This window comes from Athene cunicularia, assembly GCF_003259725.1.
Source record: "Athene cunicularia isolate RWA chromosome 18 unlocalized genomic scaffold, athCun1 chr18_part1, whole genome shotgun sequence".
Taxonomy (NCBI): Eukaryota; Metazoa; Chordata; class Aves; order Strigiformes; family Strigidae; genus Athene; species Athene cunicularia.
In genome coordinates, this window is record NW_020799123.1 from 9,554,081 (window position 1) to 9,569,994 (window position 15,914).

The window sequence follows — 15,914 nt, forward strand, 5'->3', positions numbered from 1 at the left end:
GGCGGGGTGCCCTGCCCGCGGCGCCGCTGGCCAAGCTGCAGTGCTAGAGCGAAGCGCTTGTTCATAACTGGGGCGGCTCGGCCCGACCCGGGTGGCTCTTTTAAAAGCAAGTGACAACTCGCCGCGGCCCCCCCAGCCCCGTTCACGGCGCGGGGCAGCGCTGCCGACACCGCACAAAATGGCGGCGGGGGGAGGGCGGCGGCCACCGCCCCAGAGGGTGACAGCGGGGACCCAGGTTAGGCCTGCTCTGTCGCTTAACCCAGCCTAGGCCACAGCGCTGCTTTTTCCTGAGATACTGAAGTAGCAAAAGTCCTGGGACTCCTGACTGTTCTTGCAGGAGAGTTAGCTGTTAAAGTAGGAGAAAGCAGCCACTCTTGGGGGTCCTTTAGGCACATGGCAGAAGAGAACTTGAAACAAAATGAAAAACTGACTGCAGTGATGTGAGCTGCAGCTCGACAACCTCTTAGCTTTTTTTGTCAAGAGCTGTGCTCATGCAGTCCTGCAGGCAGAAGACAGTTAACACGGTGCTTTCTGTAAATAGTAAAGTTAAAATCTGTACCCACACTACTGACAGGATTGGACATGTAATAATAGCTGAGTTTTCCTGAAGACGACCAAAAGAAAAGGCAAAACCTACCACCAAGGGTACTGTATGCCACCTGTAATGTGAAGGTTGTCACACCTGTAAAATGAAAAAACATTAAGTTGTATTCATCATGTGAATACTAACTGCTGTAGTGAAATTCTCACTACAGTAAAATTGATCAATTTAAGCTTTTCCTTAAAACTGGAATAGTCTCAGCACTGGTTAACCCCAAAAATCACCACAACCACCAAGTACAACTGATTATTAAAAAAAAATAAAATCTGAAAGACATAGCATGCTCTATTGTCTCAAGTTGCATTTCTACAGTTCTTGAAAAACCTTTACTAGGTAGAAATAAATTCTAAGTAATTGTTTGTCATGGGATAAATTTATTTAATAAAACAAAGCAAGCAGATTGTAGTTACCCACAGTTTATGAAGTGCAATATGACAATCTTGTGGAATAATTCTAAATCTGTTTACACGTTAGTGCATCTAGTCTTTTGACTTCAGTTATTGCACATAGAAATTAAATCATATAAAAGACCTGCGTACAAGACATGCAGACTTCATGAAAGGCAAATAATGCCTACATAATCAGAGCAAACCCCAGAATATACATGGCCTGGAATGGTCAAGGAGGAGTTCAGGTAACAAATATAACCTACTAATATTTCAATTAACGGTAACCAAAATAGGTGTTCAAATATAGAATTAATTTTAAATATATTAAATGCTAGTTTTCTTTTTATGTTTCAGGCAAGGTGCTGTTTAAAAAACCTTCAATATAATAGCTTCATTTAGAGATGGTAAATCATCAAGTTACACATGGAAATTCTGATTTACATTAAATGTGACAACACAACGTACAAAAAAGTTCTTAAAAAATTACTTCTAAAAAAAAGCAAATAATGTTATAAAAGGAGAGCCAAAACTCACCTTTGTAAACTAAAAACATTTTTTGACATCCATGAACAGTTGGCAACACTGAATATCAGAAAAATATTACTGTGTTAAATAATGGATATGTAGTGTTCAAATGTTGGATTTACTGCATACATTTAGTCTTGAATCATTACACCAGACAGAAATAAAAGGCAGTTGCCCCTCCCCCGTTAGTTTTGGCCATTATTAACAGAAACCATCTTTAATTACATCATGATCAGCTTGAATAACTAATGCTCAAATTCCTATTCCACAAAGTCAAAAAAAAAAAAAGCAAAACAACGCATGGGGTCAAAATCTTTGAGTCACAGTGAAAGTCACAAACATCAAGCAGTTTGATGCCTGGAGTTGCACAGCTGTAACACAAGACTGGTCCCATGCTCTGCACGTAAACACAGTGCAATGGAAAAGACTCACAGCAACAAACTCCTGTAAGAAAAAACTTGGGTGTGTTTCATTGTAGCAAGAGGCTCTATACACGGCAGGGTAACTAAGTACTTCTGGTCATGTGCAGTGTTGACATTTTAAGTGTGCTCATGTCTTTATAAACATTCAGAATTAATGACGAACCAAGGTGATTGTACCTCACTATAAGGCGGCTTACTATGGTTTGGTCTCATGGCTTACCAACTTTTTTCTCATTTACAAAAATCTGACAAGTCCCACCTTCACTGATAGTTGTGTGTCTTTTATGGCTACTTGCTTCCCAAAAAAAGCATTAAGTTCTGTATGAAAAAAGTAATATGTATATACCACACTGAATGACAATATTACCTATACATCCAATTTACATTCTTTTATCCTGAAAGCATTTCATATTTCGATTGCTTGACACAAGCTATTGACTGCAGAAGTGAAAGAACATAAAACAGTTCATTCTACACCTCCAACTGCCTGAGAAAGAAAAATATTCTTCCAGTTTTATAAATTCATTCCTTATTTAGGATTTTTCCCATTTGGCACGCAGTTCCTTTGCTGCCAAACAATCTTTCAATTCTGTAATGCACATTAACATAGCATGAAAACATAAGCTGAACAAAAGGTGTGTCAACCAGCTCCTTGATCTATCGCAGTTAGGTTCCTCCTCCCTCCCCCAAAGAACAGGTCATCTTAGCCTCCAAGTTAAAATCCTCATGGCAGCCAGTACAAAAATAAATCAACTGCTTAATGGAATAAAATTTCATGTAGCTGAAGTACACAGGAACAATAACCAGGCAAGTGAGCACAAAGGTATGGTTACAGGCAGTCCTTCTGGGGGGAAAAAGTGGCACAAGTCAAGGATGAGAACTACAGCACAGTTTATAAAACCATGAGAATAACTTTTATAATACTGTAAACTGCAAGAGTCTTCACATGTCATGGTTGATCAGGGGCCTCCATGATCAGATCTTTAGGAGGGCATGTAGAAGAGCGAGGATCCATGGCTGAGTGCATTAAAGGAATATAAACATCATCCATGTTTGGCATGACAAAGATTTTCTGTGAAAAAGATGCAATTAAAGTCAGGTTACATATCATATGCCACTTGAAACCTTAGGTTTTTGATTTAATTAAAAAAATGCAACAAATGTACAGATAAAAGGTTCTTGAGTTCAGCATTATTGAGTCAATGCCTGTACTGAAGCCCTACGGTCTCCATTCCATTAACTCAAGCCCTTTAGTTGTGTTACAGTCGTAGATGAAGCTCAGAAATAGGAAGATCTCTGCACTTTCCATTAAATTGAAATAGCACTATAGGAAACATACCACTTTATTTAGCTCTGCTCCTTTCTCAGCTCTTACCCATATACTTCCAAACTGCCCTTTTAATGAAATAAGCAGGTTTGATCTCTGCCTGATTGTACAGCTTGGGGTCCAGAATGAATCTGGTCAGTTCTGTTTTCCTATCTTGCAAGTACCTGTAATTTAGGAGGGTTTTTTCCTATTTTGCAGTATGGTTAATGTGATTTAAAAAAAAAAAACAAACAAAACCAAAACCTGTTTTATTTTAAAGGAAATAATAACAGGACACCTTACTGCCTCATCTGTTCTTAATTTCAGGTAAGTTTGGTCCTCTATCACCTAAGAACACCTAGGATCCTGTTTTTATTTAAGTACTACAAATTGTGACACAGTATGCATTTCAAAATCATTGGCATTTTTGGCTCTAAAATCATTCTGATAAGCACTAAAACAGATTTCCATCAAGGTCTACACACAGTCTTGAAACCATCCCAGAAGTCAGTTTCAGCTGAGTTTTTAACATCCTTTCCACTGAGGAGGAGCAGAGGAGGATACCTACTAGTCTGGAATGAAATATGGGACATGCTAAAATTAAAAAAAATAAAAATCACTCCTCTAAATACACCAAAATTAATGAAAAGGAAACACACCTGAAACTCTTGTTCCAGTTTCCTCTCTATCCAGTCAGTTACATGAACCAGAGTGACTTCTCTCTCACCAAGTTTTGGCCGAGCTTTTAACTCCAGGTAGGGAGGTCTTCGAAAGCCATACCTTCGGAGAATACACAGAACAGGTTTTTATTATAAACCCTCCAACAATGCATATCCTTAAATGTATTCATTACCAATGTTCTCTTAATAGCAGTTCCTACCTCATTTACAACTATTTGGTATTGCACCTCCGTTCTAGAACCCATTTCAGCTGCACTTTACCTTTTTTCCTAGTTGCAATCCCTTCGGTAGCACACACCTGAAACATTAACCAGTTCTGCAGTAAATTTCTCTTACCATATTCTGTCAGTAGGTGGAGGTGGAATGTTAATTACTAGTGTTCCTCTGCACTCTTGTACTTCAACTGTTAGCAGCAATGGAGTATTGGAGACCTCTTCAATTTTCTTCTTAATAAACTCAGTCTCTGTTGCTTTCTGAAAGTATTTTGACTTAGTAATTTTATCCACAATTCTCATGATCTTACTTGTCCGATGTCCTCCGACATACCTTTAGATAGAGAGCAGAAAAAGAGTACATCAAGATAATTTTCTTAAACCTATTGTTTGCTAAGACACTCATGGCTTTGCTACTAAATGATTAGGGGTTTCGATATAAATAATTCTAAACAGATGTGCAATTCACATGCGCAAGGAGGACCTACCAGAGCCTGCACACAGCAGCCGTTCCCTTTCAGCTACAACTGTCTGGCAGAAATTCTGTCCAGTCTGAACACTCCTCTTTCCCAGATGGCATTGAAAATGCAACATTTTTTAAAACTGCAAATATACTTACATCATTTATGCCAGCAAGCTAGCAGAAGTGACAAGCCTGTCTATTACCATTCTAACAAAACTGTCAAGACACAGATGTACCAAGATGCCCGTATCAGCATAGAAGGCCTAACCATCACATCTAATCTATTTATCAGTGTGTGTTGAACAAAAAGGTTTTCATTTTAAGATATTGTAGAATTTATTAGTATAAAGGTGGTGAAAAAGAAGGCAATTTCAGCAGCAGGTAGAATGATATTTCAAAAATGGTTCACTATGCCTGCAAAAAAAGGCTACTTTCACTGACAACAGTGTCAGGCAGCATAGTAGCTTTTAAAACAGACACTTTAAGGACTATGTTTTTTTCTCACATGTATCCCATTCAGAAATACACACTCTAAAAATAGAATGTTTGATATTTTCATGCACTATATTATACCTAATCTTGACTCTTGCAAAGGCAGCCTTGCTAAGGAAATAACATCTTCCTATCCTGCAAAAAATTCATGTTTATGCAACCTTTTAGAGAACTTTTTCCTTAGCATGAGATAAGACAAGGAACTCCTCAGCTGATATAAAAGGGGCGAATTAATTTCAACTTTTGGATTTTACACTAGCTGTAACTTTACTCAGATAAAGTAGTTATCCTCTCTCATCAGCTTCTGTAGTGATAGTAATGCAGATTTTTGAAAGGTGTAAGGAAATTCTTTTGGCATTTTACTTAGAATTCTTTGTTTTCCCTCTTTGTCCTTAAGAGTTCTTTATATGATATACATATTTTTAAAAGATACAAAATGCAACTATTGTAATAATTCCAACAATTCATCACATAGTTTTCAAAAGGTTTTAGGAGTAAAACTCCAAGAAAGTCCCTTGAACACCTTGAATGTATCATGGAGCCTTTTGGTATATTCGCTGTAAAGTCACTGAGATGTATTCAGACATAGAAAACATTGTGATTGTCTGAGACATTTCAGTGTTATTATAGATTTCCTATTGCATGGCATAAGCTCAATCAGATGTAAAAAGCCAAAAAAACGGAACAGCAGCCAAAACAAGGAATGACGTGGCAAAACTGACATTAGGAAAATTTAAAAAAAAGATCTCGCACAGCATTAGAGGGCAGTGTTGCATAGTGCAGACACTCCAAGCCCTTCGAGGAGTAAAAAACCAACAAAACAAACGAACAAAACAAAACACAAAAGCCTGAGCAAGAAAGCTAAGCTTAAAGAAAAGAACACACTGGAAATAAGGGATCAGCCTGGATATAACCTTGTATACAAACAGAGTTTCAAGTTCACACACAAAATCCTGTTCTTGGCTCCGCTACCAGGCAAGACATGCTGGGAAAAGTCCCCATAGATTCTCTGGCCCAAAGACTTGTCTCTCTCTGTGATTTAGTAGTGAAGAAATTAGGAAATGCCAAATGGAGCACTGCCCAGGTCACTCTGCTGAAGTGCAGTATGGTGAACAGTGCTCCCAGCATGCTGAAACACTCGGCTGAGCAGATTCCTTTCAATTTGTAGTACATGGCTTGATTGCTGCTCTTTGCTCTGGAAATGGTTGTGTTTGCTTAATTGCTTGGATATAGTCACACTGATATCCTGTGTGACAACGAGCATTATAGGACTGGACCAAGATATCAGTTATACTATGTCTGGAAATTAGAGGGAGTAAAAGATTAACAACACTAGGCAGACAGCTCACCCTTCTGCTCCTGGAGCCACCTGCTTCTCTCCTGCCAATTCAGGAGCATCATCCTCTTCTGAAGACCCAGCGCTGGAGGATTCCTCATCGCTGTCTGCAAGACAATATGCCCTTGGCCTGAAACTGAAACAATATAATTTCCAGGTCAAATGTAATATTTTTAAATAGGTACTCATCATGTACAGCTTTGGCTGACATTACATGTATTTCTCTTGGAGATTCTGAAATGTCCCCTCTTCTTTTTTATTAACTCTATCTAAAAGAACAAAACCAAAATCAATCTGAGGCCAGTCTGTCAGAACTAGCTCCAAAACAGAAAATTTGGTTTCTCTGGTGGAACGTAATCCTGAATAAAAGAGGATGGCAGGAGAATGGCTGTTCTACATATTCAAATCAAAAGTGGAAATTATTCAAAATACATTTGAAAGCATCTCTCTTGCTGTTGCAGCTTTCCATAGAAGTTAAGCAGTATGTAGGCTGGACAGGGGTTTTTTTGTTTGTCTATAAAACTCTGACAAAGACATGCTTTTAAATTGAAAGGTGAGAACAGCAGTTCTGCCTTGGACTCCAACTTAAATTGAGATCATCTACTAACCAGATCCCAGAATCCCCCAGAGATGTTAAACAAGGTTCTAACATATATACCTTATCTTCACAACATATATACCTTATCTTCACAGCACTTTTAACACAAGTCAATAAATACCATTATGCGTACTCACACACATGTGCAATTTTTGCAACGTAGACATATTTCCAGCAATGGTAACAAGTGCAAAGCACAAGAGGATGGATCTGTGTCATCTGCCTCCAAAAGGAAATGCACAACACTCATGGTAGCAGAGCAAAGTTGTCTCAAACTAGTGATTTACCTTATTGTAGCTACAGTGTGTGTCATCACTTACCAATTTCATGTAGAAAAGAAGGTAATTTTATTAACAGAAGTCTAACATAAACCTGAGAAGTAATATTTCTTAAGATGTTTTGCAGAGATACTTTTGTTCCACACAAATTTAGGCTATAACCTTCCTTTAGTACCTTTGCTGAAAATATTCCTTTTCCTACTATATTTGTAGGGAAATGACCTTTGGGCTTATGAAATTTTAAGTTCCTCTAACACAGCAAATGATGTTTACAAGATTTAAAGTTTTGGATTGCTTTTTCTGAAGAGAGTCCAAGATGGAATAAGGCAAAGAATGTCATGGAGAGAAGAGGGGAAAAAAAGTAAAGTAATAAAAATCAAACAAGTGCTGCTCTTAAGGTACAAAATATCACACAGTAATAACTAATTCCAGATTTCAATTTATGTATACAATCACAGAAAAAAAATTCAAATCTTTTAAACAGACTGAAATTAGGGGAGGATACAGTGAATACATTTCAGTATTAAATCGATCTCTATGCAAGAGCTTGAAATAGTTACACAACAAAGGTTTCAAAAGCACACGGTTTTAGCCCCAGGGACTATACCCAGGACTATAATATTCTACAGCTTGTTCAGAGTATAGTTTATAGCTGCGTTTTCTTTCTTCTGTGTGTGTGTGTTCTTGGAAATTTGTTTGAAGCATTTAATAACGTCACAGAGGACACGGACTGAGGCTACTGTCTGCTTTTCTGTACACAGAGCAAACTTAGTTGCTGCATGAAGCCCTAATGTAAAAGGACAGTTCAAGCACAGCTCACAGTGCACAGCACTCCTTCCTAACTGTCTAAGAACTGGAGCAGTAATCCCATGACCTCTCTACACTGAAGAGTTCACTATCCAGGCTATGGAATCAGAATCAGAAACCTCTTCCTACCCAGACATGTATTTTGTACCTGCAGAAGAGCGAAACAGCGCACCAAACTGAACCACCTCCCGGAGGACTTCGGGGGTGGCGGATGGTTCATGTCACTGGCCCAAATAGCGATGCTGGAGCTGCTTCTCAGAGACAAATCCATGTTTTTAGGTCAGATTCAAACTACACATTTTCTACCTGGGTGTGTCCTCACTTCACTTTCCTGTGCACATCATACCACCCAGTTCAAAGCACACACGGTGCATTTTCAAGGCTCTCAAAGGTGTCACCTTCTTACAAGAAAGTGTTTTATTTGCTCAGGTAATGGGGCCATCTGAAATGCATCCACAAGCATGAACTAAGGCCACAAGATTTCCTTGCATTAAACACAGCAAAAATAAATAACCTTGAACTGAGATTTCTGGGGATCTCTGCATACAATGGACCATTTCATTTATATGACACAAACACTGGCAGAAAACTACTTTGGAGCTACAGTATTGTTCCCGAGCAGATTGCACAGTATTTTCTGAATTGCCATTTGTCAGTTTGTTTTTACATGGTACAACATGCCCAAAAAAGACAGGGTAAGAAAAAAACAAAAAGGATGGGGTAAGAAACTGCAGTAACTTTGGGTTAGCTTGCCTGCATTTGCCTAATCTCCGGTACAATAAAATTAATACAGTAGCAGGTTCTATAAAATTGGAAAATAGTTTTTCCACCCTTTTTGAGAGATGCATTTTCCTGAGAGCGCGTTGCCATTATCAAACTGTGTAACAGCACACTTCTATTTCAAAGTAACACAGCGGCAACGATAGAATGGACTGCAACACTGAACCATTTGTCTTGCTTTACGCTGACAATATCCAACGACAATTAAAACTCAGTGCTGCTTCCCACACCCTCCTCTTCCTGGATGAGTAGATTACTTTCTTACATGAGTTTGTGGCTACTGCATCTCAAGAGGCCATTTGTTCTAGGGTCTTGAGGGATAGAAATGAGTGTAAGCAACCGACATGCATCTCTTACAATATTATTGTGGATGCAAGTGCGTGCAGAATAGTTTGGTTTTTCACAGCAAATGTCAACTGATAATTAAAAAAAAGATACTAAAATTAACTAACACAATGGAAAGCATAGATGAGAACCAAACTATTCTATACTTCTCACAGTCCTTAATTTTACTTTTTTGCTTATAATTTCTTTTTCCTTAAATACAATAGATAACAACCACCGAGCAACCAAGAAAACCCTCACTCAAAATAGAACACATGAGACTGCTCTTGATGTAAAGCTGGCACGTACCTGGCCCTGAGCATTTGAAACATCAGAGCCTTGTGCAGGGAGCAATACGGTTAATGGTTATACCTTCAAGTAATTGGTTGCTTAGCTACAGACATTTACATTTGCCTTGCTGGAGGTCTATTGCTCAGCTAGAATCAAGCTGATTTTTAAATATGAAATCAATGCATTGACAAATTATTTCCAAGGCTGTTCTTGGACTGAACAGAAATAAAAATACACGAAGAAAATCCTGAAGGGATGGGGAAGAAAAACAAGTATTGGATTTGTATAGGCATTCCCTTCTCTATGCCCCATTTTTTGGGTGGACAAGATTAAAGGGATTTAATAAAAAAAAAATTAAATCACACCTACCAATTATACTGATGTAAATTCAGAAATATTTAATTCAAGCAGTGACAACAAGAATCTAGGTCGACTTTAAATCCTCTGAATTTCTACCAGCATATGAGATCAGTCAGCCATTAGTTTTTTCACATGTATTTTCTTGCCATAACTGCACTGTAATATAGTGCTGCTATAAGTGTTCCTTCAAGATGTCTCAGAATAAATTATTAGAGCTATGACATGAGTATACAAGTATCTTAATTCTGAAAGACCACAATATTTTACACATATCTAAACAAATGGTCAGATTTAGGGAATATTTTCTTGATTTGTTGCCAGCGGTTGTACACTAAATCAGAGACCACCTACTGTTCAGAGACTGCAGATTTCTTAAGTACAAAGAGAACACAGCACAAAGAGAATCAACACTCCACAGCTGACAGGATGGATATTTGACGGGTGTCACTCACCAGGTTGATACAAATGGACAGATTGATAGAATTCAAACATCATAAATATGACAGGGAAAGCACAAATACAAGTTAGGTAAGTTACAGTATTACAGTACGTGTTCTCTAATTAGTTCATTTATAAGGTATTTCTCTTAGACATAGCAGGTAAACAGAAGTGGGATATGAAGAAAACTGGAGACTGAAGTAGAGGTGTGATTATTGCCATGATGCAAAAAAGCTACTGAAAATGTCTTTACACAACAATAACAGCCTATCTACCTTCCATGGTTGTTTACTATTAGGTGGTTTACAGCTGCAGCTGTATGTACCATGCTGTAGTAGCATGTTACATGTATCTATCTGCAATATTCAAGTCTTACTAAGACCCCAAATCAAGCATAAAACAAAACTGAATTTTAGTCGCAGAATATTTTTAAATCCTACTAAAATATATAAAAATGATCATACTACAAAAGCCTTTTAAGACAGTTATGAATGCTGTAATCAAACATTAAAGCTGCACAGAAAGACCAAGTTCTATACTCACATGTATGCATTCCCAGCTCCTTTCAATCTATTGCAGAGCCAGAGCTCCATATATGCAAGTACAATTTCACTTTTCATTATGAAAGCTCTCACGTTGATTCTACCATTGTAATACCTTACCCTTCTTTGCCGATATCTCCAACTTTAAGTGCTTCACCAAGAGGCTCTTTACCAAGTTTGGTCAAGTTCATCTTGGTCTCTAGGGTCATTAGAAAAGATCCATTATAGGACATTTCCAAATCAACCCAAAGTCCTAAAATTAACAACAAAAAAAGATGCCACTTTAAGAATAGTCACAATCACTTCAGTTTAATGTCAAGCCAAAGCTTGTTTAAAAGAGGCCTATATATCACACTTTTTCCAAAGAGAAAAACTATTTTCATCAACTGATTATGTCTTTAATTCACAAATAATTAAAAGCTTATCAAAGCAAGTATTCTGTTCACATTAAGCTTATGGAACAAAGTTGAATATTCAGATATAAATCAAAGCCACACTGAAAGACAGATCAGTGAGTACAACTAACAATCTAAAAAAAAAAAAGGTGCGTGATTTACGCACACCTAAACTGCTCAAGAGATCTGAATCAAGATAAAGAAAACAGAATACAGTTAGGGATTCACTTCAAAACTATTTACAACACTGCTCCAAGCCAAACAGTAACCGGGACACTGCTATTACTTATGCTGTCTAAATGAAGCAAAACTTGAAATCCCAGAGCAGTATTATTTGTCACATATCACAACCTACAATCTCTTTTGCTTTAGACCAATGGTGTATCAAAGAAGTGTGAAAAGGATTTCTCAAGCAACTCAGCTAACGGCATTCTTCTTATGACTCACAGCAAACAGTCATTGCTTAGAACATTTCTAGATGTGTGGTATTAAGTGAAATCCTATTGTCTGGGCAGACTATTTGCTTATTGCGATCACCAAAGGAATTGTCTTGGGAACAGCAAGATTAGCTCCTGCCTCTAAGTGACACCCTGCAGTCCCACTGATTAAAAAAAGCTGTAGGGTATTTGTGATCCAGAGATTAGAAATCAGATGCCACTAAGCATAGATTATGCATCTTCCTTTTCTAGATATCGCAGCTGTACACAATATGCCCTACCAGTACCTGGCACATCAATCACTAATGCATTCTACTTGTATTTACTTATTCGGAAGCAATTAACGATAACTACTCTTTGGGTTTGATCGATCTAGAAAAGACACATTTCTTCACTTAAAGAACAACTTTTTTTCTTTTCTGCAAAAACATACTGGAAGAATGGCACTGTCCCCAGTCCCACCTGTTCATATTAACAGAAATACACACAGCTCCCAATGCCCAGGTCATTAATACACTTGGAGATTACATGTTGGAAGCAGTACTGAAGCAAAGCTGCTTTTTACTAACCGAATTATTCCTTTCCATCATACAGTTTTTCTCATGTTGTTCTAAAATAGAACACAAGAACTCAAACACAAACGTATAAATTTTTCTTCTTTACAGTAAAAAAATAGCAGTAAGATAATCAGAAACAAGAAAATAGCTAAACGGACGTTTTGGATAACCAATGAGTCAGCGTGCTTCAAATGTCAATGTTGTTTTAGCAGTAGATCAAATTAAGCAAAGGATGCCATTACCAAGAGGGAAAATTCCTTCTGGCCAGAAAACGTTCATGCGCATTTTTCTCGAGGGAAAAAGGGAGGTAGGGGAAGGAGAAGGGGGCAAAGAATTGGGCAGATGGTATGATTTATTCAGAGTTATCTGGTTCCCTCGCCTTGACAGAAGTACAGTAAATACTACACCATATGCTGTCACCCAAATAGGACTGTATTAACAGAAATGAGATTTGGGGTTTTTTTTCCTGACACTTAACAAATTCAGTTACTTAGAGGAACCATATAATAAAGTATTTTCCTCATAATCAAGCACTGGTAAAAAAGTATGGCTGAAACAACACATCACAATCAGTAACTGGCATTTTAAAACCTCATAAAAGGCTACTCCAAATGACTGTCTCAAACACTTAAAATTTTTTTTTTTTTAAATCCTTTTAAAAAATTCTTGAAAGTCTTTGTTCTGGATACTGGTGTGAAGATTTCGGATTACTTTTCTTCCATGTGTGGTTTAGTCACAGGTCAACTTACCAAAAAAATACATTTACCCTTATGAAAATAAGCATTTCCAATTATTATCCCTTTACTTAAGCCCTTTTAAGTACAATAGCAAAACAAGTTATTTCAGTAATTATTCACTGCAAGCTCTTAAAAAGTCACATACTAAGAGCCCACATGTCATTCAACAATATGAAAGAAGTTACAAGGATCACAAATTCTACCATAAATGTTTGCTTGTCACAGTTCAACTGAACAAGAAATTGAGGGAGTTAATTGTTCTCGCTGCTGTTGTCTGCAATTAATTGAAGTCAAGTGTTCAGTGGTCTCCTGAATCCCACCTCATGACTTAAAACTAGTCTTTGGTTACAACTAAAGTTATGAGAACCAAGAAAGGAATACAAAAAATGTTTAAATCTAGGCAAAGGGAAACAATCTGACAAGAACCCCAAAGCATAAGTTCATTTAAAAAGAAACCACAACACCACAAGCATTATCCAACAATTTTAGGAAGTTTTAACTTTTTCTTTAAATGGGAATAAAATTTTTACTGATGGTGAAGCCAGTTCGTTACAAGGAACACTGGAGGATGTCGTAAGTACTGTGGAGAACCTGCTGTCCCACAGAGGAAGCGCACAGTAAGAAGCAGCAACATGCTTTAGTTCCCCAAATACCGATTGCATACGAGCTTACTCCATCTATTAAATTTTTATTTCTCTTAAAATCCAGTTTTAGTTCCTTGTGACAACAAAACAATTTGCATGCTTTGTTTATAAAGCTCATGGAAAACATACTTTCAAGAAGTTGAGGGCAAAGTATGCAGTGTTTCAGATAAGGCCTTTCCCCAAAGAGTTGCAAGTCTCAAGTGAGATAAGGGCAAACAATAGCATTTGGATACAACAGGCAGCATTAGCTAACATGTTATGTACATCCAAGAGAATTTTAATAATTCCCCAAAGTCTGTTTTGTTCACACTTTTACGAGGGAAAGGTTAGAGTTTACTAATCCTCTCATGCTTTTAGTCAATAATTTGAGCAGCATAACTTTATCACTAATATTTAAAAAGTTTATTTATTTCCTCCTAAATTTCATGCATCTGGTATTCTTGCAAAGGTCTGATGATAACTGTTCATCTGAGTTAAAGAGCAGTGTAGTAGGAGTGGCAGACAAATTAATCTTACAACAAAACTACAGAGAAATAAACCTTAAAAAGACCAGGTCCAAACTACACAGTATGAGCAAAGACAAAGCCCAAATTGCTTCTAAGCAGAAACTGTCTCATTATCTAACACTGTGCTCAGCTGAATTTATCACAAATTCTCCGTCCTGGGGAACTGTTGCTTGGCCTTTAAGAACAGTGAGCAGAACTAAGATCCTGAAGAGGCAAACCACCCCCGTAAACAGAAACCTCCCTCAAACCCACTGAGTTCAGCACTGCAATCCCCTGCAGCCAGCACTGCAAAGCCAGACATGGTACTGCTTACCTGCTGTGTGTTCAATGCCCTCATGTTCTGAGAGGATACTACAGAAAGAGACACAGCAGCCTGTTCCTCACTTAAAACACTGTACAGGAGAGCTAGTGAAGGCTGATCCTGTTACAATTTTCAGCTAGTTACCTCTTCAAACTTCACTCTGCCCATGCCTGTTGTTATTTTTCTAAATAGGCTGCTGAGACTGGCTGAAGTCTGGCTCACTGATGGCCTGCAATTTAGAGCCTCTCCAGAAGCTCTTAACAGGTATTGTAAAATCATTAAATTCCTACCATCTCACTGCCAGATTATTGGTTTTAACACCATCTAGAAATGACTTTGGTATCTTCACCTAAGAGCAGTTTAAAACAAAAGTAAATTGTTTGCCATGCAATCCATAGCTGCACCACAACAGGTCCTCCAAGGAAGTATTTCCCTTCAGACCAATTAGAAACTTCTCCACCTTGAGCTAAATAATTCTTTCTTTTCTCCCACCCAGTGTAACAATATGGTAACTAAAGGAGTTAGTTAAGAAACCCTTAATAAACTCAGAAACAATTTAAAAATTAAAGACTGTTCTGACTACATGTCTTAGAAGAAACATGGCATCTACCTCTCCTCATCATATAGAGCAAACACTTTAAGCTAAAAAACATTAACCCAAGTTTGTCTTTTTGTGAAACTACTCAAGTGATGAGTATCCTTAAATACACACTATGTGCGTGACCACATGCAAGCCAGAACAGAAAAAAAAAAGAGTTCTGATTCATAAAGCAGCAATATGAAAGTCATTCAGATTAAAAAAACCCAAACCCTATCTAATATTAAGTACACAAAATTATGCTGTATTTTGAAGCTTCTTTTCAAAGCAATCTGTATTTTTGTTTTCTGAATTATTACAACTGTATTTTCTGAATCACTGTTTTCGGAACAGTGCAACTTCTCTTGAAGAAAGCCAAATCTGTTTTCTGCTATGGTATAGAATCACATCTGTCTTCAGGAGATATACATTGTTTTCTGTAGTCCATGACAGAGTATCAGGTACAGGTCTGCATCTCTGTTGCATGCAACTTTTAGTAACTATTTCCAATGGAAAGGCACACTTATCCTTCCTACCTGTAGAATTATGTTTATACCAAGACTGGTGCTACTATTATTGGAGACAGAAACCACTATCTCCTCAGAATAAGCTCTTAAGTGTACCTGCCTCTGATTAAAGCACCCACAAGATAAACAGATCAAAATTCTGTTCTACACAGGTAGGAAGGCGTGAACCTTCCAGAAGAGGAAGAATGTATTTTACCTCTGTGATCAACAGAAGGTTTGAAGGCTTGAAGGATCTTCGGCACTGCTATCCCCATATCAAGCTCAGTTAAAGTTAGTTCATTCATGAAGTACGGCAGCTAAAAGAAGAGAATGTAAAAATCAAATCCATGTTATGGAAACTAAACATCACTGCTTCATGAGAGAAGAAAAGTCTTAAGGAACTGATTGAG

At 37.6% G+C, this 15,914-nt stretch overlaps 1 protein-coding gene and 1 non-coding gene across 6 annotated transcripts in view; one reads left to right on the plus strand and one right to left on the minus strand.

Moving 5' to 3' along the window:
* Positions 1-8: 8 nt before the first annotated feature.
* On the plus strand, positions 9-119 carry LOC113487009. Its single transcript, XR_003399699.1, has one exon. It is a non-coding gene; the product is annotated as a small nucleolar RNA SNORA76 (small nucleolar RNA).
* An 839-nt stretch (positions 120-958) lies between these two features.
* Positions 959-15,914, minus strand: part of TEX2 (testis expressed 2) — a 54,762-nt gene continuing 39,806 nt past the window's right edge. For 4 of the 5 annotated variants that reach the window (XM_026861044.1, XM_026861043.1, XM_026861042.1 and 1 more), the window contains exons 7-12: positions 15,722-15,821; positions 10,965-11,097; positions 6,440-6,562; positions 4,260-4,469; positions 3,903-4,023; positions 2,828-3,009 (exon numbers count right to left, since the gene is read on the minus strand). In XM_026861044.1, the coding sequence (XP_026716845.1) occupies positions 2,887-3,009; positions 3,903-4,023; positions 4,260-4,469; positions 6,440-6,562; positions 10,965-11,097; positions 15,722-15,821 (810 nt within the window). In that variant the 3' untranslated portion in view covers positions 2,828-2,886. Of the gene's footprint in view, positions 3,010-3,902; positions 4,024-4,259; positions 4,470-6,439; positions 6,563-10,964; positions 11,098-15,721; positions 15,822-15,914 lie in introns of all 5 variants that reach the window. The other variant, XM_026861041.1, reaches the window with a different exon arrangement.